The sequence below is a fragment of the Aquila chrysaetos genome, chromosome 16, assembly GCF_900496995.4.
Source record: "Aquila chrysaetos chrysaetos chromosome 16, bAquChr1.4, whole genome shotgun sequence".
NCBI classification, from domain to species: Eukaryota; Metazoa; Chordata; class Aves; order Accipitriformes; family Accipitridae; genus Aquila; species Aquila chrysaetos.
Window position 1 is genome coordinate 21454811 of NC_044019.1, and position 25053 is coordinate 21479863.

The 25053-nt window shown below is 40.4% G+C and overlaps 1 protein-coding gene across 3 annotated transcripts in view; it reads left to right on the forward strand.

The window, feature by feature from the left end:
* The window catches only part of WT1 (WT1 transcription factor), a 37225-nt gene extending 12492 nt beyond the window's left edge, over nucleotides 1-24733 (forward strand). For 2 of the 3 annotated variants that reach the window (XM_030039515.2, XM_030039517.2), the window contains 5 exons: nucleotides 9112-9214; nucleotides 10700-10850; nucleotides 18096-18185; nucleotides 19853-19945; nucleotides 23376-24733. In XM_030039515.2, the coding sequence (XP_029895375.1) occupies nucleotides 9112-9214; nucleotides 10700-10850; nucleotides 18096-18185; nucleotides 19853-19945; nucleotides 23376-23497 (559 nt within the window). In that variant the 3' untranslated portion in view covers nucleotides 23498-24733. The remainder of the gene's footprint in view (nucleotides 1-9111; nucleotides 9215-10699; nucleotides 10851-18095; nucleotides 18186-19852; nucleotides 19946-23375) is intronic. The other variant, XM_030039516.2, reaches the window with a different exon arrangement.
* The last annotated feature ends 320 nt before the right edge of the window (nucleotides 24734-25053 follow it).

The window sequence follows — 25053 nt, forward strand, 5'->3', positions numbered from 1 at the left end:
GGTGTCCCCGGGCCGGGCCCGGGTCCCGGCGGGGCAGCTGCGGCCCCTCGGCGCTCTCCTCCTCGAGTTGTCGCCCCTTCCCTCCCGTCCCTCTTCCCTTTCCCTCCCTTCGCCAGGCCCTGCGTCCTGTGTCCCGGCCCTGCCGCCTCCCGGCTTCCTTCCTCCCGGCCATTGTCGCCCTCCCACCTGCCGGGAAGAGGCTCCGGCCCGCCTCCCCCGCGGGGCTTCCTGCCGCTGGGCGGGCAGGAAGGCCCCGAGGCGCCGCGGGGCCCCGCCGGGGTGGCGGCCGCTGGGGGGGGGCCGCCGCTCCCGGCCCGGGCGGGCATCTCCCCCGCCGGGCCTGCCCCCTGCCCGCACCCGGCCTCCCGCTCCCCCGGGACCGGCGGGCTGCGGGAGGAGAGGGAGAAGGGGCCGGCAAGGCGGCGCGAAGCCCGGGGGCCCGGTGGCGGTGGCGGGCCGCTCGGCAGCCCGCTGCCTCCAGTAGTCCTGCTGCCTCCCGGCCGGTCGCCCTCCGGCGCGCCCCGGGGAGCGTGAGGTAGGGCCGAGAGCCGCTGGGTTGGGGCAGTAGCGTGTCTTCACCTTGTTTGGTCTACCGCCGCTGCCGCGAGCCAAAGGTCCGCCCTTGATCTTGGCCAAGAGAAAGCCAAAGATCGCCTGCTCTGCCCTCGGTAGGTAACTGGCTACGAAAACTCCCCTACCGAAGGTAGGTATCACCGACTTGCGTTGAAACGTTCTCAGTGTCCAGGCACGCGCAGTCTCAAGCGAACAACGCAAGTCTAGAAAAGCCCGCGTAGATCTATACTTCCATGTGGTTGTCCATAGATGTGAAAACCTTGTTCAGGGTGGACTTTGTGTGCAGTGCTGTAGCATCACAAAGGAAAAAATACTAAGGGTCTGCTTCTCGCTCATTCACAAATGGTGTTTGAAGGTTAGAGGGAGAAGATAGCAGCATAGTAAACTATTTGTATTGAAATGAACGAGAGAATTGAGCCTGAAGAGATCCGTCAAGGAGCTCTCTTGTGGTTAGAGGAGATCCCCAAATCCTACCGTTGTGTACAGTTCGGTATCTTTGCTGCCGATCCTCTCTTTGTAAAGGTTATTTCCGAGTTCTTTTTTTTGCCGTAAGTGTTTTTGATTTCCTCTTTAAACTGTACCCTTTAGAGATCAGTCATGGCAATATTAGACACTGTTTTGTCTCTTCTGAAGAAAATATCCTGCAAAATGGAGAAACACATCAACCTTGACCGAGGTCCAAGTTATTAAAGCAAGGAAGAGGTTATTCTTTGGGGAACTCAGTGAAAAAAAAAAAAAGACGACACAATAGAAATATTAAAGGAGTACTGAACAAAATAAATGGCTTCTTACTTGTCCAGGAGTCAGACTGTTAGCAGTGTAAAGTATGTGACCTAGGATGCATGAAAGCGGGGGGGCGGGGGGAAGAAATCAAGATGAATGATCTATGGTAAAACAAAGCTGAAAGTTTTGGTATAGGCCAAGATTGTAGAATCTGTGGAAAATCAGTGCTAGACATAGCCTCATCACTGGTAATATGAGCCAAAATAGTTATCTGTCTTTTCTGGCTGAGAGTTACAATACACAGTACCTCCAATCTCAGTTGCCATGAACATAAGGTATTCTTCCCAAGATTTACATCTTTAAAATATATGAACTGTTCATAAGTGATTCCCAGGCGTTTAGTATTTCAGATGCTTTTCTCAATCTTGCAGTTGTAATTTAAGAATTTTGGAATCAATCTTTCTGTTGAAATATAGAGCTTCTACATTCTGTCCAACGATGACAGTCCTTGTTTAGCTCCCTGCCTTGAGTTCTGCCCAGCACTTCTTCCTGGCTTCGATAAGACTTTTGCACATTATAAGAAGGAAGAAAACATTACCAGTAAGTTCTGCAAATAGTTAGAGAACTCTGCAATTATATAAAACTTATGGTCATACACTTTATACTTGACAGTAGACCAGCTCAGTAGCATGCTTTCTGGGTTCACGTTTAGCGTAAGTTTAGTATACTGAAATGAAGCTCTTGCCATGCATTTTGGGTAGAGTTAGTTAACAGCTTCTATGCTTAAGTTATCTAGCAGTTTATCTGAGAGGATTCTGGTTTTTGCTGTTTACGTTCTTGCCACTATTGGACGGATCAGCTCCATAATCTCCTCGCTGCAGATTGAAGGTTTGCAGTTTGGCAAGGAGTACTGTCAGGTGGCCAAAGCTGTGTCCTTTTCAGTGACTGTGAAAATCATTCCCGTTGAGTTGCAAGCTTCTGAACAGTCCTGTTTGTGTGTGATCAGAAGCAAGAGCCTGGCGTCTAAACTATCAGATGATTTTATCTGCTGAGAGCCTGCTTCAGCCTATGCCTTTAAGGCCTTAGAAGACTTTTTTTCCTGAGTGTTTTTTTTCCTCCCTGGATATTTTAATGTCAGATACTGGAACGGAGGGCAAGAAGTTTCTTCATCTCGGTGGGTTTTAGTCTTTGAGTGCTTTCAGTAGGTGCAAGCATTAGGGAACTGCAGAAGACATGGCCTGAGTGACAAGCAGAAGTGGGCAGTAAAAGGTATGGAATAGAGTGCCTGGCCAGCCATTGCTAAGTGGTGGAGAGAGACACATAAGGTGAACAGAGATGTTGTCTTCTGGCAGAGTGCAACAACGTGGTAGACTGGCAGGAGAAGGGGATAGAGGTGTAGATGGGGAAGCAGATAGAAAAGGCTGCAGCCGTGAATTCTAGATGTTTCTACTTGCTGGAAAACCAAAAGGAAGTCTGATGGCCCAAACTGAGCTTCTCTCTGCAAGGAGTTGGCCCTGGAAAAGAAGACAACCCACTGCTGCTACCATATAGTCCAAGTGACTTGAATCTGTGTTGTAGATTTTCACTTAGGTTCTGAATGCCAAAGATTGAGCTCAAGTTGTGTTTATAACTCCTGTGAGGGAAGAACAGTGCCTTGTGAGCTAGTGTGTTGATTATGTGTTGCCTGTTTGTCCAGGGGCTTCTCTGTCACCTTCTGAACTTTGGGTAGACAAGAGGGAGGGCTGGCTTGTTGTCTGCGAGAACTGTCATACAAACTGGCGGCTTCAAGGATCTGAAAGGAAAACTTCATGGTTAAGGCAGTGAACATCACTGTGGGACTGGATTTTATCTCTTCAGACCGTTTGCTGATGGTTTGTTCCCTATTTTGTGGTGTTTTGTTTGGAGCAGCTGAGATCAGGTTTATACTGTTGCAGGAAAGTCAGTGGGTCCTTTGCTTATTACCCTGAGAACTCAGGTCCCAGACATCTCAAAATGGATGTCCCACATTAGTGGACACCTTTCCCATCAGTTTCTGTCCTTAATATTTCTGCGTTGCTTTCTTATTTGTTCAATGTGGAAAATACTGTTTCCCTTCATAGTGTTGTAGAGGTAGACCTCATGACTATAAAACCCTCCTTGATATTTTGGTGGGTTCTATATAAAAGTGACATGGAAATAACTTACACCAAGCAGGAAATGATATGGCATGGTAGACAAGAAGTGTAGCCACATACCCAACAGCAAGACTTAACAGAAATATTGCATAGTTGTCTCTTCAGCTGCTCAAGTAAAAAGTTTTGATCCATATTTCCAACAGTCATCTGAAATGGAGTATGTAACTAGACAAAAATTTTTTTTTTCCCTTTTTGGTTTTGCCTGGGTGTTAAATAGTCAGCATGTTCCACAGAAATTTGTATTTATTGCTGCTTGCTCAGGCTCACTGGAAGGAAAATTAGGTATGATCTCTGTAGAACACTATTAAAACTGCATCTAAAACAAAACAGTGAAAACATTTTGTCTAGGAGTGAATTGTAAAGGGTTTTCTGTTTAGCTTTGGTGGTATTATTAGTAAAATTTGGAGGTGCAAAACTTCCTACTTGGGTTCAGTTCTGCAATCAAGGTGAATTGGAAATGGACAATGACCTATTGTCTCTAATACTGAATTTCCCCTTTCCCACTGATGGCCGAGGGTCTCATTTTGAAGGGAAGTGTTGGGTGAAATCCTGATTCCACTCAGGTCAATGGCAAAAAAACCCAAACCAAACAAGGACTATTGAAGTCAGAGAGACTAGGGTCCCCTGAAAATCCAGTGCCTTCCTTTCATCAACCAGCTGGTTTTCTCATTGAAGATGGCAGAAGGGCTGTAATCTGTGAAATCAGATTTTTTAGTATTCCTTTGCCTTGGAAAGTGCAGATAAAAATGCAGCTTTATACTCCACCCTCCGTAATAGTATTAGACAAAAAACAGGCAGAAACATGATCTTCTATATAACTAATCAGAATCTTTTTGCTGTCTCCATACATATTTTTCCCAGGGTGCTAGGATGGTAAATATTTTAGCAGAGGGAATTAACTCTACTTCTCTTCCTTTATGTTCTGTTATCAACGGGACTAGCCCACACCCTCACTTTGCCTCATTTTTGGCTCTGTTTCTAAACCCTAAAATTCCTGTTCCTGCATTGAAACACAATTAAATGGATGCTTAATGTGGTGCCTGTTTTATGTAATCTTGCTTTCTGGCTTTTTTTATTCTTCCAAGTCTGAATCTCATGAATCAATGTGTATTCACGTTTCATCTGAAATTTTCTAACTCTCCTCAGTATGCCCTAAAGCTTCCCTTTTTTGGTTTATGAAATAATAATAAAAAGCTTGACTCTTCAGATTAGGTTGTAACTGCTTTATACATTAGACAGACAATTTCAGTTTAGCAAAGTAAAAATGGTGTGAGAGAGAAATTGCAGCTTGATTATTTTTTAAAATATTCAGATTAGAGTGTCATCTTTTATGAGTTTTTTTATAACCACTTAGATTGATACAACTCTCTAAAGCTGCTCTGTTTTTCGTCACACATTCTCATCTGTAAAACCTTCATTTTTATTAATCTTCGTACAATCTGTACAACTTTGAGATTAATCATTTTAAAAGAGCTACTCTCCGAGTGTTAAGGATTTGCTGGGCTAATGGTAAATGCAAGCACTTCGAAATACTCTACAACACATAGCGCTTGCTTAGCGTTTTATGTTGCATAAGTATCAGTCTTTGTTTCCCAGTTATCTAGAGTTACATTTTATGGCTATGTTTCCAGGTCTGTTTCTGGCTGCCTAGAACCAGAGAACAAAATATACCGAGTCCTTTTTGTCACCAACTAACTTGAATTCTAAATATTTATAGTCCAGTTCTGCCTTTGTGCAGTTCCCACTGAAGTTAAAGGGAGTTGTGTATTTACAAGTAAAGGCAGGACTAGACTGTGAGGCCAAATCCTTCAGTCCTTGCTCGAACAAAAATTTCTGTTGCATCCTGGCAGGCTGGTTTGGCTGCACCTGGCCTTGCTTAGTTCTGACTCCTTTTAGGACTTGTGAAGGGATTGGTCTAGCGTCTCTCCTAACTATAATTCTGGGCCTTACTGGGAATTTTTTTTTTTTCTTTTCTTCTTTGGTTAATTCAACTGTTTGCCCGCTGATTATCCCCCTGGCTTTAGGTGAATTTCTGCTGGGGGCTGCTCAGCCCGTGGAGCAGGGGAAGACACAGCGTAGGAGCTTTGGCCCTGCTCTCAGCCGTGCTCTGAGCGCACTTGCAGCAGGGCAGCGAGCGGCTCCCTTGGCAGCTCTCCAGGCTGCTCTGGTGTTGCCTGAGCAGCCCATCCTGCTGGGAGAGAACATGTTGGTCCTGGTCCCAGAAGCCTGTCTCTCCCAGAGTATCGGTGTTTACCTACCCTGGATGATCACTGTTTGTCCGAACAGTGCAGTATAATCTCTAATGCGTCTTCTTTTTAAGTTATCATGCATGTATTGTTAGTGGATCTGGGGTGTACGGTGTACACATTGCAGTGCTTTGGTGGAGATCTAGGCTGTTACCTAGTCCTGAGAGTCTATCGGGATAATTTTTCATTATTATACTTAGAGATTTGGTGGCCTAAGTGTATAAGGCGTTGTCTCTTCGCCTAGTTAAACTTAAGTGCCTGACTAGAAAAGGTGAAAGTTAAGGAATCTCCTACCCTCTTCAAATTTCCGTTTAGTTAATGTACTGCAGGTATAAATTCATCAGTTACTGGTATTGCTCATGTATCTGGCATTGCATCTGATCATTATCTCTTGTATGCAATAAAGCAGGTGTTTGAGTTTCAGTAATGTATTTAGGAGATTTATATTGGTTCTTCTATCAGTGCTTTTATTTTAGTATATAAATTGCAGCCGTATGAAACAAGCCAACTGTGCAAACTGTGGTATACATTTTGTGGCATACCTCATGGATGCATTGAGTAAAGAGGCTGGCAGAAAAAAAATTGTATTTCACAATGAGGTTACTATCGATGCAGAGTGAAGGTTGAAGTTCAAGAGAGCAGTGGGGTAGGGGCGGTTTGTGAAAACTCCCCCTTCAGTGTTCCAGTTTCTCCACTGACTGGAATGAACATTCACCTGTTAATAAAGTATCTCTCTGAAGGTCAGATTATTCCATAGTGCTTCATAGTGAATAAACAGTATTTTAACCAAGAAATCTCATGTGATACATTTTGCTGTCATCATCCATATGACCATGCTGAGTAGCAGCCAATGTTGACAGAAATGTGCCCAATGTAAAATGGGAACTAGGGTTCCTGATTATTAAAGTGTCTCTCCTAGGGAGCTGGTTAAGTAGATGGCTGTTCATTACTTAGTGTATTATGGGTCAAGAGCCTCAGAAAACAAGTTTTAATCTTCAAGGCTTTGCAGTTCTATGTACAGTTTTTGTGACGTGTGACTAGAAATAATGGGAGGAAATACGAAAAAGGCTGAATGTTGAGGAAGGCTTCCCAACTGTCCAATAAAAATTGAGATGGAGATCATCTGGAGGATACCTCCTGTTCATAGAGCCATTCCTTAGGGCACAGAGGGGGTCTTTGTTCTGCTGCTTATTCCTGGGAGCAATTATTTCATAACTGACTGGTCTTTACAAAAACGGTTATCACTGAAAGATGAAAACCATGTGAATTTGGAGGGAAAGTTAGGCTGTGTTTTATGGTATAAGCTTTTACTGCATATTCTTGTTCCTCCTTCTAAAGTTTCTGTCCTGGGAATTCTTCTTATCTAACTTTGTGTCTCTTGTTATTGTAATGTGTAAGGTTGCTAGTACAGACGTGAATGAGAGGCTACACGGTTACTCAGGGTGACTAGTGCTGAAGTTGATATTTACCCTTGATTTGCTGCTACATTACGGAACAGCAATAGCTTCTACTGCAGCAGTTCCTCCTTATAAATGGTAGTTCTAATTTCATTTCTGTTTTAAAATGCACTGCTTAATTTGTGATCACCATGGGTGTCACCATGGGTTGGGTGCTTTTCAACCTTTTTTTTTTTTTAACATCTATTGCTGCCTTTAAATAGAGAGGAAAATTTCATGCTGGTGGGGAACCTGAATTGAGCAAAGGGTAATAGCAAATGGTAATTTGTTACTTGTATTAGGGAACGAAAGGCCACATCTGGGCCCTGAGCAGAGAGGAGACCCTATTTAGTTGGACATGGTACATATCTAGAGAAGAGTTTAATCCATTTAAATCAGATAATGGTATCTTCCTTTATCTATTATTACAGATATTACTACAGATCAGAGATACTTTCTTGCTGCCACCCTGTAACTTATTTCATTATGATCACTCCTTTGCCACTTAAAATTGAAATAAACAGAGCATACCTTCCTAAAAAGTGTAGCCTTTGATTTGAATAGCCAGGTGGAGCCAGGATTTGAAACTGGTATTTTAAGGAGCAAAGGAATCGATCTAAAGGAACACATCTGCCAGATGGCAGCCTGCGAGCCACTACGGGGACGAATAATGAGGAATGCAACCTACATGCTGCGTTAAGAGCTGTGCACAAATGCTGCTTCCCTCCTGTTTAGCGAGGTTCACAAACCATTTAGACATCTCCCGCATTCCAGTTCCACTGGCTGTTCTGCAAATCACTTAAGAGGTTTAAAACTTCCTTGTAATTCTACTCTGCACATGAACTCTGAGTGAAGAGAAAGGAAGGACCAGTGAAATGAGAGTCTGGGCCTGAGGGACCCCTTCAAATTGCTATTGCAAGCATTTGGCAAAGACTGGGATAACATCTTATGTATCCATCTTTGTCCCTAGCTGTGTGCCCTGGGGCTTTGTTCTGGGCTTTCTAATTTCTAGTGCAGTGTAAAACATGAACACTTACTGTTGCCAATGTATATTAATACGTATGGCAATGTACACACTAATGTAACATACTAATTTAAAATTAAAACCTAAAATAATGTTTACAAAATTTTGACATTAAGGACGTTGCAAACAGGAAGCGCAGCAATGTGCCTAGCATCCTAGACAGGAGAACATAGGATTTTGAAGAATATAGTTAGATAAGACATCTGGTTGTAACACCCCCAAAACACAACAAAGGTTACAAATTTTTAAAATTGCTGTGATGCTGCTGCATAAGGAATCTTGAAAATGTATACCTAGTAGGGATAGGCTGGTTTTGTTTTTTTATTTTATTTTTATAAAGGGTTAATTTGTAGCGCATCCTGCAAGCTGATATGTGGGATAAATAGTTCGGACACTGATTTGTAATCTCTGTTTATGAGTACATGACTGCTATTCTTATAAATGTCATCACTTTCTTGGTAGTATCTGGTAATATCTGAGTCATGAGGTGCTGACAAAAATCCACTGCACTTAATGTGAAACTTGAGGCATTTTGCTCATTCCAAAAGATATTAGCAATAGTCAGCCCCACATTTAACTGATAAATAATGTGTACATGTGCACGACACAGTTATGCTGCTATGTGGATTTTTTCCTCTTACCTAAAATCTTTGTGGAAATACATCAGAGTTCAAATCATGACAATTTTTTTTACTGGACTGTCTTAATGGATACTAATAGATGTATGTATGGAGTCAGTGTATTGTGCCAGAGGGAGCGGATCCATACGAAGGCAGAGCAGGCTTCCCTTGGTGAATTTCATTTGAACTTGGATATCCTGGCTATAAAAACGAACTCTGCATATGTTATCACTGACTTAAGCAATGAAACCTCTCACATGGAGCTGAGTACTGAAAAATGTTTAATTTTTCCATTATTCCCCTCTTTATTTGCAGCCATACAGCAGGATATGAAAATGAGAACCACAGCACTCCCATGTTATACAGCTGTGGGGCCCAGTACAGAATACACACCCATGGAGTTTTTAGAGGCATACAAGTGAGTATAGTAGGGCATTCTTCGTAGGGAAGTAAAACTGCTGCCTGTTTATAATGTTCATTTACTACTTCACTGGTATTTATAAATCCATCCTCGGTTTGTGGTTTCCCTCTGTTATCAAGAAATGCTTTGCGTAAGTGTCCTAACTTCACTGAACCCACTGAATTGTAATGTAAGATTTCTTTCTGACACAGTCATTTAAAATTGTTTATTTCTTCTTCTGAAGTATATCTGTGAGGCAATATTCCTTACCAGCTTCTCAGGATGGTCCAAAATATATGATCCAGTTTCCAACTTCTAGCTCCAATTGCTTTGGCCGTGTGAAGCTTCTGTGGTTACAATGGACTGTCTGACAACTATATATAAGAAAGTGTTAGATGACATTTTGCTTTTACGGATTTCTAAACTTTACTAATTCAAACATATTTCCTTAAAATATAATAAGTGATTGTTTCCTAATGACTAAGTAATTAGTGAATATTTGGAAGGAACTTACCGTTCATGGGAGTTAATTTCCTCCCTTTCTGAAACAGTCATATCATCAATAAATGCCACTGTGAAAGATATACCTTCTTAAAACTGATGGCAAAGTCATTACATATCATCTGTCTCTTTTGTGTTGCTCTGTGTTGTCAACGCACATCAATGTTTTTAGATAGCATCTTTTCTCCTTTTCCTTTTCTGTATAGTTTAACAAGTCATTATTCAGTGGCAAGGTCTCAGAAATAGGCTCGTGAGCCAGCTTTTGTTGAGTGAATAAAAGTAAGCAGTTGACATTGTTTAAGGAAGTTAATTATCACAGAAGTAGAAGATCATCTTTGTTGGAACATTGTGACAGTGGCCAAAATGCATTAAGGCTGGACTATTCACCAGCTCCACCTAGACAGTCTTTCTTGCTTTGTTTTTTACCAATTTGTATTAACCCAATACATTAATTTCCCTGTCCTTTAACTTCATATATGTATTTAAAATAAAGAGGACAATGCTACTCTGGCTTGTGCTCTTATCTCTTACACTGGTATAAGCCTAAAACTATTTAATATGCCAATGAGTGTTCTTCCAGGATTGTGTACTGTACATGAGGTCAGAATGTGGTCCATTTAATCTTGCATATAAATATTGGTGAGAGAATTTAATAAGTAGATTTCACTGTATTTCACCTTCAAATAATTTTAATACTCTCCAAAGAACAGGTTAAGGTATACTAAGGTTATACTTCGTTGTACGGCTAATGTAGAATAAAATGTAGAATGTAGAATTTAATGTAGAATCAAATAAAATTTAGAATGTATTTTAATGTAGAATAAAATAAATGTAGAATATACTAAAATAAAATAAATTTAGAATAAAATAAAATTGCCTGTTTGCAGTATAATATCTTTAAGTATCTCTTTGTCGTGGAGAAGTGCCTCTGTTTGTCTTTGAATATGTTAAGTAAACGCTTGAGAACATACACATTGCATTAGCAAGTCTCTGTCATTGTAGGATGTCCGACGGGTGCCAGGTGTAGCTCCAACTATTGTCCGATCAGCAAGTGAGACAAACGAAAAACGTCCCTTCATGTGTGCATACCCTGGCTGTAACAAGCGATACTTTAAGTTGTCCCATTTACAGATGCACAGCAGAAAGCACACTGGTAAGTGTCAGCATGGATTGGTATAAATCACATTACAGCACTGGACAGCAAGGTGGGTAGGGTGATTTTAAAATAGCGTAAGGTGCATGAAATGATCTGCCAGATCAGGGGCAGTGAGAATCTGTTAACTATTAAGAAGTTTCCTCTGCAAGAGGAACTTAGACATTTAGCATCCTCTTGTCCTCCTGTGTAAGCCCTTTCTGGTTGGGGGTGGAGTCAGGGATTGGCAAATGAGCTTCCTTGCTATGGGATCTTTCCATGAGAAATTGAGCCTGAAGTCAGTCATTTGTAGACTAAGATCTGGATTCCCTCTGAGTTCAGGCAATATAAGTTACATCTGAAAACGTGGAAATCAAAAGCCCTGCTGCACCTTGCCAAAAAGTAAACAGAATTATTTCCGCTATTGGGAGATTTATACTGTTGGAAATATAAAATTATTATATGCCTTTAGATATGCTCCTTATGCATTTTTTTGATTGCCTATCGCATTTTTATTTAGACAGTTCTTTCTGTGCTAATCTAGAAATCTGTGGATAAAATCTGTAAATATGGATGTTCAGTTAGCCATTAATATGACGGAAGGTCAAAGGGATGTAACAGGAAGGCAATCCATACCGCTGTGATCTAGCAGATTGTCTAATATTTCCTAAAAAAGAGTTGCAAACTTTTGCATCTGGAAACCATGTAGTGACATTAGTTAATTGTGTAAAATACTTGTAGGTGAGAAATGAACATTACAAAGCATTTTTAATTTCTGAATGGGCAAGTCACAAAATATTCAGATAGACATCTTCAGCGATGCTCGGATTACACATTCAAGATAATTTAGATTGTAATGGGAATTTAGTCTTTAGAGATGAAGGTCTACAGAAATGCTATTCTATTTTCTGTAAATAAATTGGAAACAAGAACATTTGGAGATCTTTTGGGATCCATTAACTGCAGTATTTTTCTTGAGTATGCCTAAAGAGTTCTGAATTTTTCTCGTAATCACTGTTTCTTTCATTCCTAAATTGATTTACTCTGTATTTTAACAGTCATAATTTGTTTGTTCTGGTTCTGTATTTTATGCCATTTAATTGCTTGGCTTTCGCAATTTTATTTCTGGATGCTTCACAAGGACTTGAGCTTACATCTTTTTTTTTTTTCCCTTAACTGAAGAAGGTTTTCAGAATTATACCACATATAATCTAGGCATGTAGGGTCACAAAAGCCCCAAAAGACATAGGGTGTAGGACTATGGCCATCTAACATCCCTAGAGAGACTTCTCCCATTGTCTTTGCGGTCATACATGCCCCTTCTTTGGTTTATGCTATAGTGGAACAGGGTAGAGGAAAAACAGTTTTTTCCCCTCAAACATCTCTTCTGTACAGGTGGGCCCAGATCCTTCTGCCACTATATCTTGATGTGTTGACAAAAAAACTTACTTATTTCTCAAACCTTTGCAAGTTACTTTTCATAAGAGACCAACTTGATTCCCAAAGCTTGTATTTGCTGATACAAACATTGCCACTGAGAACACTATGTAAGCTTTCGAGGTTGGTTGCAGCTAAAGAGAAGCAGCAAGGGATAGCGCGTTGCTGGTATGGGAATTGCTTGGGTAACTTGCCTGGCTGATGTGTTCAGGTTTACGATCAGAAGGGAGTTCTCCCCTTTCTCAGGCTGGCAGGGTTTTGTCCTCAGCCTGTTCTATGGGTACTAGCCGTTTCCTATGACTATTGTCTGGAAATTTTACTTACCAAATTCCCAGCTGCTCTAGAGGCTTAGAATATGATGCTCTTCATTTCTTGGCGTCTCCTGTGGTCTGTTGGTCCTAGTTTTTGGGAGTGCTTGGTGAACTATGCTGTATGGGAGCATGTGGAGTGGATAGTCTACAAACACTTTTGAGTTAACTTATTTTCTTGGCTGCTTGGTGTGGTGGAGGGTCTGGACTTAGTGACCGGAATGGTCTTTTTCAGTCCCATGCTCTTCAGGTGCCCTGGGCAGTTGAACCGACTGTTGTGATGCAAAGCCATTTCCAGTCTCCTTTGTAACTTCATGACTTTGTCTGCCTAACCCTGATTTGTGTCACCTGCGTGTGGCAAAGCTGATTGTCAAAAGCAAAATTTGGAAACCAGTTTTCTCCAAGGGCAGATCAATCATCTCTATGAAGAATGTGTGTGTCTTGTTACTAACAGTTATAGTAGCTACAGTTCACACTTCTTTGCACCTTCTTTCTTTTCTCCACCTGCTTGTTTTTATATGTTAGGGGATATAATTATGTGGCTGTCTCTTAGGGTCTCTGGTCATCTTTCTGTTTGTAACCCAATGAACTCGAAAACCCCATTCTAGAATTCTCCGCTAGGTACAGAAATTGGGCTTGGTGGAATTAGCATATTAGACAGAAAGTAGTTGGCAAACATAACACCTAATATTCTTAATAAAAAAAGGGATGTGTCTTTTCTTCTTCTTCAGTATTTTGATGGAGAGGAATCCTGATGAGACAGCCTAAAGTCAGGAGAGCTGTCAGATGTCAGCTCAAGTGGAGGATGATTTGGTTGTGTTTGGTATACCTTTCTACAGCCAACAAAAAATTTTACTAGTCCTCCTGTAAGATTATTAGTCCTCCTGTAGGGTGGTTCTGGATTCACTCATGGGTTTGAAGCTCTTCCACCTTTGTTAGTGTAGTGGTAAGTTAATTTTTTAAATTACAAACACATGATTTGAAAACAAGCTGTTACATATATCTGATATTAAACCAACAGATTGTATCTTTGCAGAATAATGTTGGCTCTTGATTATCTTTTTTCTTTCTATAATAGATACTTACAGAGGACTGGCTCATCAGATCTTCCATTCTTCACCAGTTGCAGCATTGCAAAATCAAGCAGGGCCCTGAAACACAAAGTTTGATTCTGTAATCAGTTTTTACCAATGTTTCAACACAGCCGTAGTTGAAAATATGTTGACATTTTGTACTCTCCAAGACTGCTTATCCATTGTTAACAATGCCTTTATTGAAACACGTACAGCCCAAAACCTTTTTTTCTTATCTTGGTGTATTTTGCTGCAGTAGATAGGCCTCTGAAAGGAAATGCAAAAAATACATATAACTTTTCAACAGTACAGCAAATAATGTGAGTTGTCATCCTGTGTCAGACTTCAGAGACTTCTTTGCAGAAACAAATTGATGTCTAGACCTCCATAAATTTCATTTATGATGGAAATATCAGCATTCTTGCCAGACACCCTTTGGGTTCAGTGCCACACATTGGAAAAACTGGATTTATCCTAATGGAAAGCTGAGCATCTCTGCAGAGAAAATATCCTCTGCCTGTTTGCCAGGGATATTCTTCAGCCTAAATATGCTCAACTGCAGGTATGAGCTTCTACAATGAAGTGTGAGAATCTGTAAATCAGGAAGGTTCTCCTTTATGTGGTAGGGGACTCAGGTCTTGGTGGTGAATTTCCGAGGCTCTGGGGGATGTAAGTAATGCAGTCTAATAATGATTTTTGTGCTAATCATCTAACAGTGATTTTGCTTGGATGAAAGCAAATATCCTTTCACTATGGCATGTGCCACCGTGCTGCTAAATGCTTTACAGTCATGAGTGCAGTTCATCATTACACCACCTTTGAAAGACAAAGCTATGTCCTCTACATACAGGGATGATAAATTGATAAATGGGTGTAATTGTGCCTGAGCTGGGAACTGCACAGGCTCTTCCCTGAAGAGTCTAGTGTGGTAACTTCTAGGATAGCACTCTCATTAATATGACTTTGAAATACTGACCTTCATACTTAAGCCGTGGAGTACCATTCTGCGGAGTACTGTGGAAGCTGGAAGCTTACGTGGGTTCAGACAACAACTGGACAAATGAATGGAGAGAAACTCTATGAACGAGTGTTAAATAGAAAGCCACCTTTGGTTTAGAAAGTTGCTAACTCATGAACTGCTGGATACTAGGAGAGTGTCCAGGGAAAGTACTGCTGCATCTTGGCTATCTTCTGCTCTCCTGCAGGCATCTTTGGTGAGCCATGGTGGGAGACTGCTGGGCTGGATGGACCTTTGGCCTCACCCAGCATGGACTGCTTTTAGGCTTTCATTTCTATGGCATAAAATAAGAATACTTATGTATTTAAAATACAAGATCACTTTCAAAACAGTAATGACATCTCATACCTGAACTACGGTGTGAAGATGACAGAAAACGTTACCTATAAAGGCTCCCTCCTAAATAAAAAACCCATACTTTTTATCTAAGTTTGCTAAAGCAAATTATATTGAATAGAAAAATGTTATATTAGTGAGGTAAAGTTGTGATTATGGGATTGTGCTCGTTTGATTAAGTGGGTGTACAAGAAAGGGGTTTAAATTGGTGAAGGGAGTATAGACAGGCCTTCAGATTCTCATTCAGACTTGCAGTCTCTGGTTTCAAAATCAGCTTCCTCTCCTCACATTTTCTTGTTAGCGGCAGGCTTTTGCTCTTGCAGTAGTCCTTAATTAAATGCAATGATTATGAATATTTTGTGCAACTGCTACAGCGGTAGGAGTTTCTGTTTTCCCATGCATCTGGGCAAATGAATTTGCTCCAGAGAAAATGTGGATGCTTCCTCTAGTTTAAGTTAACTATTTTTTAGCAAATAGGTTTATTTTATTAGAAGCTTTTATTGCGATACGTGCAAAGGCTGATTCATACTTGTTCTGCGATTATTGAGCTTTATTTTTTCTAAATATTTTCCTAAATATTAAAGAACTGCTATTCCCTCTATCGTCTCTCATCTTGACTATTTCATTATGCACTAAGTTTAGCCTTTCTTTTGTGTGCCCTCCTTCAGTAATGAAATGTAAATAATCATGGAAGCCTCTGAGTCACAGGTGGAAGGACTGGTGAAGCTTCATCTTCATCTCCTGTTTTGTTTTGAAGTTGTATGTGGTCACATAGGAAGGTGACAGCATTATGGGATATTTTTCATACATTAAGGGACTTTAGCCTTTTACTGGCGAGGCTTTAATAGGCCTGGGGAAACTAGACACTGCTCTAACCCCTCTCAGTATAGTGATTTAATGAGGTACTAGCAGAGTTTTTCTAATCTGGGACATTTCTGTTGTCCTGTTCTGATAAAACTTACAGGAGTTAACAGGTATGTGGCAGTTGGCTTTGGCAGGCATTTTGCTTGGCACTAGCTGACGTGGAAGATGTAGAAGGAAGGGGAAATTAGGATTTCTGTCCAAATATTGTGCCCCTTTTTGTTTGTTTGCTTTTTTGTTTTCTACGCGGTGTCATCATACCTCCGTGTAAGCATCTTGGATTGATTCCATTAATATACGCATTGGTTAAATTTGTCCTTAATTTAATCAAGATTGTATTTCAAAGTATTTAGAGAAATACTTTCATGTGCATGCCATCAGACCTGCTATACTGTTTTATTCAAATACCTCCTTAACCATCTTCTGCGTTTATATTGCAATTAGCAGACAATCATCCTGTCACTGCATTCTGCTCTGCTGACATTCACCCCCTTAAATCTGCCAAAGGACTGAATTCCTTGGAAGTAAGTGGTTTCTGAAGAGCAGGCACCCCCCAGGGAGTCCTTGCGGTCAAAGTGTACGGAACTATTTCAAACACCTGTGGCAACTTTAATCCCTTATGCTAATAAATTAAGCACAGCAGACATGGAAATTGTCCACACCTAGGTTTGAGAATCAGTAAACTCCTTTGGGTGACTGTCACAGGAAGTTAGCTTGTTCTTGCAGATTTAGTTGCTTTTGTAAAATTTTGATCTTAGCTACACCGGTATGAATCTGGAATGCTCTCCTTAATACGCTACTTACACTGTGTCATCTAGATCAGAAGGCTTCTGCTTTAAACTAAACTAGAATACCAGTACAACCAGAATACATTTCCTCATCATAATAAAATCAGAAATGCAGACACTTGCAGTGAAGATTTATGATAGTGATATGTGTTTAAAAATACACCCAGAGAAATTAAACCCACTGCCCACTTCAGCTGATGTTTTTCTTTAGGTCCTTTCTGCTGGCCCTTTGTTTTACATCTCAGCTTTCCACAGTAGACAAAGCAGGTCCCAGCTGGTCTCGTGTGTACCTTCCAGATAAAACCCAGGATCCTCCCAGCTTTGCAGTGAGAGTTGTTTCATTACTTCTTGTGCTGAGGCCTCTGTGCAGGGCTGCGGCACTGTAACCAGACTTTATATAGGTATAAATGTAGTTATATCTGAGGCTTTTGCAGGATTCCAGTGTTGTGCAAAGGGGCCTTAGACTAGATGGAATCAGATGTGAAAGATCATACAGCTCCTCCTGTAACAGCTTAAGGATTTGGGGTTTCTTTTGGTGTTGGCCAAATTTCACCAACTCTGTGGTATGCTACATGCCAGCAGCATCTCTTTCTTTCCTCAAGCTCCTCGATTGCTGCGTTTCTTTTTGCATGTTTATGTGGTTGGTGAAGTCCTTTGCATTAAAAACCATGTTCATTTGAGACACTAGCTTGTAGGGATTTCATTTTTTAAAAAAGTCAGAGTCTTACTTTTCGTTGCAGAGAAAACCCATCCTGAGGATCTCTGCTGAACTGTATGGGAGGTGGAGGAAGAGTTTATATTTACATGAGGCTTTGCAATAATTCATATGCTTGCCTGTGGGAAGTGTGCAGCTATGTGAGAAATTCTATTTAATGGTGCTTTATGGAAGAAACTTCATTTGTGTTTTGGGGAAGAATATGTATTTTTCTGTGGTTGAATTTTGCTCAATTTCTTTTATTTCATTTAGTGTGGTTAAAATTGCCACCTACGTGGATATCATTTGTTTAGTTTTTGCTTTGAATCCAATTTAGAGCAAACTGCAAGTTGTTCTCTTGTACAAATAAGATATTACTGAAACAGGTGGAAAGGACTTAATATGGTTTTCAGAGAAATATAAACCAAGAGATTTCTGTTCTTTTCCAGCAGAAAATGATAAAAATATTTCATGCAACCTGAAATTTTCTGTAGCTTTAACCTAATGGGCTATTTTTTAGAATGAGCAGATTCAATATCAGTGTCAATGCAGTAGAATTATGCCAGCCTTTCCCCACTGATTCCAACACTTTTGTATGGTTTTGTAGCAAATGAGTCCTGGTGTACCACTAGACTGCTTTAGACAGGAGAGGAGTCTAAGTCTTTTAGTGTAACATGTTTCATCTTCCGATTCTAGTTGAGGTATTCCCTCATTTAGCCACATTTTCTGATAAACTGTTTGTCCTTTACAGGTGAAAAACCTTATCAGTGTGATTTTAAGGACTGTGAACGAAGATTTTCTCGTTCAGACCAACTCAAACGGCACCAAAGACGACACACAGGTTTGTTGACGACATATCGCTACTCATTAGAGTTCATCTTTATATGTGAATTGCGATCCAAAAAGTGTACTTCTAAACTTCTATCTTTCTGATATTGTGTCTGCTCATACACAATACCCAGTGCCAAATTCTTGAAGTTAGCTTTAGGAGAGGACTGTAGCTGGGGTTTTTTATTGGCATTTCAGCACTACTGTGGTTGTATAAGTGACCCTTTCATCCTGCCATCATCTTTTGAAACAGCTTTCTTACTGAAACTGCTCTATACTGTATCCCCAATATAGGGAGTATAATATTTTTAAAAACCAAACAGTTCTGCAAGAAAAAGTTGCCAGTGAGTAACCTGATAAACACTGCTGTTGGTATTCTAATGTTTGTGTGGCAATGCTAATAGGTGAATGCCACATGTGCATAACTTGAAAGGCTGGTGGAATTACTGTGCACTTATATGTGGAAAGCAGAAGCAGAGCAGGAAAAGTCACACGAGCTGTAATGCTTAAGATCCTAATTCAGCAAACCACTTAAACTTAGATTTGAGCCTTTCCTGAATTCTGCCAATGAAGGGATTCTAGGAGCAGCAAGGAAAGAAACGTCAAAGGTCTGGCTGGTTGGATTGCAAAAATAGCCTGGGAAGTGTACAGCAGTTCACATATAGCGGAGAGGGCACCAGCAGTCATGAATGGGTCTGGGTCCTAGCTAGACCTGTGTATCTTTCTCAGTGAATCATTTACTGGGTGAAATGTTCCGAGACAGCCAAAACCACTTGTGAGTTCAGTCCAAATTCAGCATGTTGTTTTCTGTGGATACACCATTTTCTGGAAATGTCAAGACAGCTCATTTCAGCTTTTCAGGAGGTTTTGGAGGTCTGGATTAGATTGACAGGGGAGACGGCTGCCCTTGTCAAAGTCACAGAAGAGGAGATGGTGATGATTCCAGCCTCCTGGCTGGGAGTAGAACCATGAGGGCACTCTGCGTGGAGCATGAGAAAGGGCTTCAGAGTGCTCCCCTGACTGAGTCACAGCAAGAAATTGCATTTGGGTCTCCTGTATCTCAGGGAGTGGCCTGACAATTGGTCACCGTTCTGTGGTGGATTTCTGCCTGCTACTTTTCTTGCTAAAGATGTTCTATCCCACTTAAATGGTGTTATTGAGAGATGTAGGAAGTGTCTCTGAAAGCTGGTGGTAAAAGTACTCTATGGGGATGATACATTTTTAGCAACTGTATGCTAGAACATATCTGTTTTAAGCAGCCCCAAGACTTATGTGTAGTGCGTAAAGTCGTAGAAGTGTAAAGTAAGTTAAGCCTATTGGGAGCGTATAAAAATATACTTCTGCACCTCTATTCTTCTTATGTCATATTTGCTCATACATGATACCAATAGTGGCAAGCCACAGGATCAAAATTAACAACTTTTACAGATTGTCCTTGGTTCTATAGTGTAAATGGGTGTTTTTTTATGATGGTGCTGTTTGGATGCCTCAGACCCAGACAAAGGGATGGTAGCCTGATTAATGACTTTCTGTAATGTGTAGGCATGAAGCTGGGCAGAGCAGTTACAGTAACTAGTACAAAAAAATCCAGGCTTTTGAAAATTCAGAAATAGCTGATTTCATTCACCCTTCCAAAAAGTGTTGGGATATAAGAATAGGGGTTTTTTTTTGTCTCTTCAGGTGTGAAGCCTTTCCAGTGTAAAACCTGTCAGAGAAAGTTCTCCAGATCTGATCATCTGAAGACTCATACCAGGACTCATACAGGTAAAACAAGTGCGTAAACTTTTCTTCACATTTATATTTCATTATTTTTTTAAGTTTAAATTAATGTTGTTGTAAATTACACAATTAGAAAGTCTCTTAACCAGGAGTTAAATATTCAAAACAACAGAAGGAATTTCAGAGTGTGCTGATTTTTCAGTGTGACTACATTCCCCAAGTGTCATAGTCGCTTTTCACAAAGGGATTTAGGTGATTTTGGAAACTACGCTTTCTTCCGTCATGTTTAAAGAAATTTCAGCTTGGCAAAATATATTTTGTCAGATATTATGAAATGAAAATCATGGTCTCAGCCCACAAATGTCAAGCTGATCTACTGCCTTTACTGAAAAAACCCTACAAGATAGAAATTTTAATTCTAGCTTCAGCTGAAGGTCTGTAATCTAAAGTATTCATGCCTACTCATGCTCCTCCTAAGTGTCAGTTGAGCCTAATGCAGGATAGCACGGCAAAGCTCTTGCTGTTGCTGTTTGTACTGTAATCTCTCCAGAAGATAAAAGGAGTGCCTTTCGCAAACTCACACTGACAGACACTAAAGTAAAAGCTTACTCAAATATTCAAAGACCTTTTTGTAGAAACCATAGTATTTCATATAAATACAGGGTAAAAAATAGGAGGCCATTTTAGTCTACTCTGCCCTCGTGTAAATGTAAACACCATTAAGGAGCAACTGCAGCAAGCTCTATATTTTAGTTTTAAGTTTTAGAATTATTCCTATGAACTGACATTTTCTGTTGCCTTCCACTATGTATGCAATACTTTTACCAAGAAATTGTTTACTGAGCACTTTGACATGTTACTAGATGTCACAGTGTTTTCTATACTGGTGTTAACCTTTTAAATTCAGTCTCTGTACAGATGGAGAAGGAGCCTGAAAATCTTTTTCTCCCTGCTAAGGATTCTTTTTTCTCTTCTGGAACATAAAACCACGTATTTAAGACTTTCAAAAATAAAAGAGAAATTTTAATAAAGGAAATGATTCACCTGAGAACAGTGGCATTTTCTGTGGCACTGGCCACATAAATGCTTCAAGTAATGGCCATATCTGCACTTGCAATCTGCAAATGGTAAAGGGCACGGCTGTGTTCCTGGGTTCTCCCCATAGTCTCATGATGAGTTGCAGGGCCTGGGTCTGTGTGCATTTGCATGAAGAAAGATATTTTCTTAATCAGCAAGAGGTAACGTTCTGGTAGAGACAAAATGGCAAGCAGTTGTCACATGCTAGCAAGCCAGGATCAACTACATTCCCTGTCTCATTTCATTGCTAACTGATCTGCCAATTCAAGACTTTCATGACTCTGGTAATTTTTTACCCCAGATTTGCTAAATCAGTGAAGAACTTGCTCTCTTTTTTCTAGTGAAACTTATCTGCCCATTCTAGTTCTTCCTTGCTCCATGTGATCCAAGCCCACACTGCATTCATTGGTGAAAGCAGCCTCACTTGAGCACTGATAACCTCATAGCACAAACCTTTGCGTGGGTTTGCTGCCTGCCACTGGCTCAGGTTCTGTGGGAGTTCTGCAGCCCAGCTGCGTGCTGCTGTGATGATGCTTCTGTCAGTGGTTTTGGATGTGTCATGCTCCTTTGACTAAAACACACATATCCTGAGGGGAATGAGCACGAGTGGTGGGTGGGGATTTTTCATCTCCATCTCGCCCTGTAGGTTCACTCCTCTCTCTTTCTTGTATCCCCTAAATTTTGCAGCAAAACACGTAGCTCAAGTTAACTTGCTCCGTGTTAAATCTTGATGAAGCAAAGCCCAGGTGTCTTCCATCTAATTCCATCCTAAGTTTAAGTCAACTGCCAAACTATTTGTTAAGCTACAAATTCAGGGGGTTTTGTCTCCACAAGCTGTGACAGCAATCTTTGCTGTAGAGTGCAAAAAAATGAATCAAAGGAAAGCTCCATACGTCTATACACATTATTAGCAATGGAAATGTGATTTCTGATATCTGTACAGTGAAGCTGTACAAAGTAATTTGTGCCCAGCACGGAACTAATAGAGATTGCTGCCCCCTGTTGTGAGAGGACAATCAGAATTGCTTGTGAAACAGCAAAACTGTGCTGCTTTTACTGTGGTGGTTCAGTAACAGATAACTCACATCAGTTCACAGGGTGCTTTTGCTAATGCTGCTGAGATGAAAGAAGACCACTTTTATATAATCTGTGATTTTTAACGGTAGCTCTGACCAGATCAATTCTGTCCCATACTGTTTTATGCACTCCTGTGAGATAGTTGATGCTTTTGCCAGCATGTATGTTAAGTGGGTGAAGTGGATTTTAAACACCACCTCCCCTTAAATATATTGCACCAGATTTTGCAAACAGATATACACATTTATGCCAATCCCAGATCCCCTTTTGCCTGAATTTGGATGTTTGTGAAATGCACAAAGTGTGAGGCAAGGAAGAGGAGAAGATGTCAGGGTAAGCTCGTACCACCCCACTGTATCTTGAGTTGGAGAGTACGAGGTATGTAGACAGCACTGAAGAGCCCAGCCCCAGAGCTGAACCTACTTTAAAATACTGCATTTATTTTTTGGGGAAAAAAAGAAAATGCAGTTCTAAAAGAAACATGAGTCACTGGGCACTGCTCTGAGCTAATGAAAGCATTCCATCGGCATTCCTGCAGCATCAGAAACACGGTCTGAAATTCCACTTAAACATTGTAGAAAATCAAGAGACTAGATTAAACTGTAAAAAGGTGATGGCTTTTGTTGTTAAAATTGAATGTGCTTTGCTTGGGGTAATTTTTAGTGAATATTATGCTCATGGGAATGCTAGAAAAATACTGAATATTTTGAGCCTTTAACATCTCCCATATATGTGAATCTACTTTATTTAGACAGTAGTGGGAAACTTCCAGTCTAGCTCAGCAGACTTCATGCTGAACTCTGTTGCTTCTACCATATTCACTTACACTCACCAGTTTCAAAGAACTTCAGCCAAAACTCATTGAACTAGCTGGAAAAACTCTCCTTTACTTGAGGTCAAGCTCTACGTAGTCACTGACAATTTTCACAGTGACTAACAGTAAGTCAGCGCCACAGTCCAAGGTGTGACTGAAGCTTGTGCGAATGCCAGAGTGACTTTTAAACTAGTTCGTTCGAGAGCTGAGAGTAGCGTAGACATGGCAACACGGTGTTCATTAGGGGCCTGTCTTCAGGAGCGAACCACTGCAAAATGTTCTACGTCATCTGAAAAGGCTGTTGTTAAAGTTCAGCTGAGGGAGATGTAGGAAAGCACTGAGCGCTGATGTGAGCAGGAATTGGGGGCACTCCCACACTCTCTCAGGACAGCCCGGGATGCCTCTCCTCCTGACAGGGGCTCTGCCTAGCTCCTCACAGCCCTGCAGAAAGAAAACAAATAGCAGTGTCTCAGGCAGGCTGTATACCCAGTTAATAACAGGGTGTTTTGTTAACAGGTGAAAAGCCTTTCAGTTGCCGGTGGCCCAGCTGTCAAAAAAAATTTGCCAGGTCTGATGAATTAGTTCGTCATCACAACATGCACCAGAGGAACATGACTAAACTGCAGTTGGCCCTTTAGACAGTTCAAACAAGTAAATAAACCAGATGGGACATTATGAGCTACTGCAAACTTTATCAGCCATCTTCGATCACCTCTGTCAGAAAGCTGCAACTGTCTTCGCATCCCATTTGACACAAGTTAACTAAACCGTAGGATTCTGCTCAGCCTTGTCTTCCATTTGGATTTACACAAGTTCCTATTCAATAAGTTCAATAGATTTTTAATTGTAATTCTGTTAAAAAGTAAGCAAGATTGCCACAGTTTCAAGATTACTATAAACTATGCTTACCTTTCACGTCTGTCTCCAGTTTCCTGGTTTTGTTTTCACTTGAACTTTTCTAGGTACAAATTGTACCTTTTTAAGTCCTGCAGTGGGTAGGGTGATTCCTCCCTGTTGAAGGTAAGCTTTACACTTAATTCATGCATGCATATGCTGAGGTTTCCAAATGCTAGTACAGCTATCCTCACAAAATGAGATGGAACAATCACCTGAGATACTTTTGATAAACTTTGTATTCATACTGCCAAAGGGCAAGCTTTTAAAGTTGGAAGCTCTGCTTTTGAATTTCACAAATCAAGCCTTTTTTTAAAGGATGTATTTCTAGAGCAGCTAAAGCTAGATGAACCAGAGCCTCTCTGTACAGAAAATAAGAATCTTACACCATTAAGTTAACTTGTTTTTTAAATAATCACATAATTGATCCCCCAACACTGTTTTGTTTGTCAATTAACTCTCTCCTTTTCTCTCTCTCTTCTTAATGTATTGGTTTAAATTTATTCTATCATGAGATACATAGATCTCCTTTACACAAAACTAATTCCAATCATTGTAGACATTTGGGATTTGTTTACAATGTAAAGCCACACTGGTTATGTGGCTAGCAAGCTGTATAAACTTAAAACTGAACTTTTAATGGGGCTGGTCCAGGATCTCCATTAACAGATTACTCTTAAGATAAGTAACTTAAAAAGACTCTTTGTCAAGTATATGTGAAAAAGACATTATTAGTGTAAGGAAATATATTGTTTCAGGGTTTTGGGAGGAGGGGTTTATTATTTACTTTTAATTGCTTGAAATTGTGTGTATATATATATCTGATAATGTATTGCTCTTAGACATCTAAAATTAGAAAGTGTATAAATATTAGATGCATCACTGTTCTGATGTTGTTGCTGTTACAAACTATTGATAACACTAAGAATGTAACCTGCATTTTTCACTGACCTTTCAATTAAAGCCCATTCAAAGAGAAACAAATGAGAGTCCAACAGATGTCTTGTTTCATGTCTGGTATTAAATTTCAAATGCCCTGTCCAATAGTATCCAATTTTTTTTTGTATATAAAGGTACCACCAGCACTGATGACCACTAGTTAACCTGTCCAGGTCTTGACCACAATTTATCCATCTCACTTGGGAATCATACTGGCAGCAGAAAACAGTGTCAAGTTTCATATTGCGCTATAAAGCAGTTGCTTCAATTGTTCATCTTCTTACCAAACTATTCATTTTCTTTTGACCTGTAAGATTTGTGTGAGAACTTTATAGAATAGTAAAATCCAGTTTATACATAG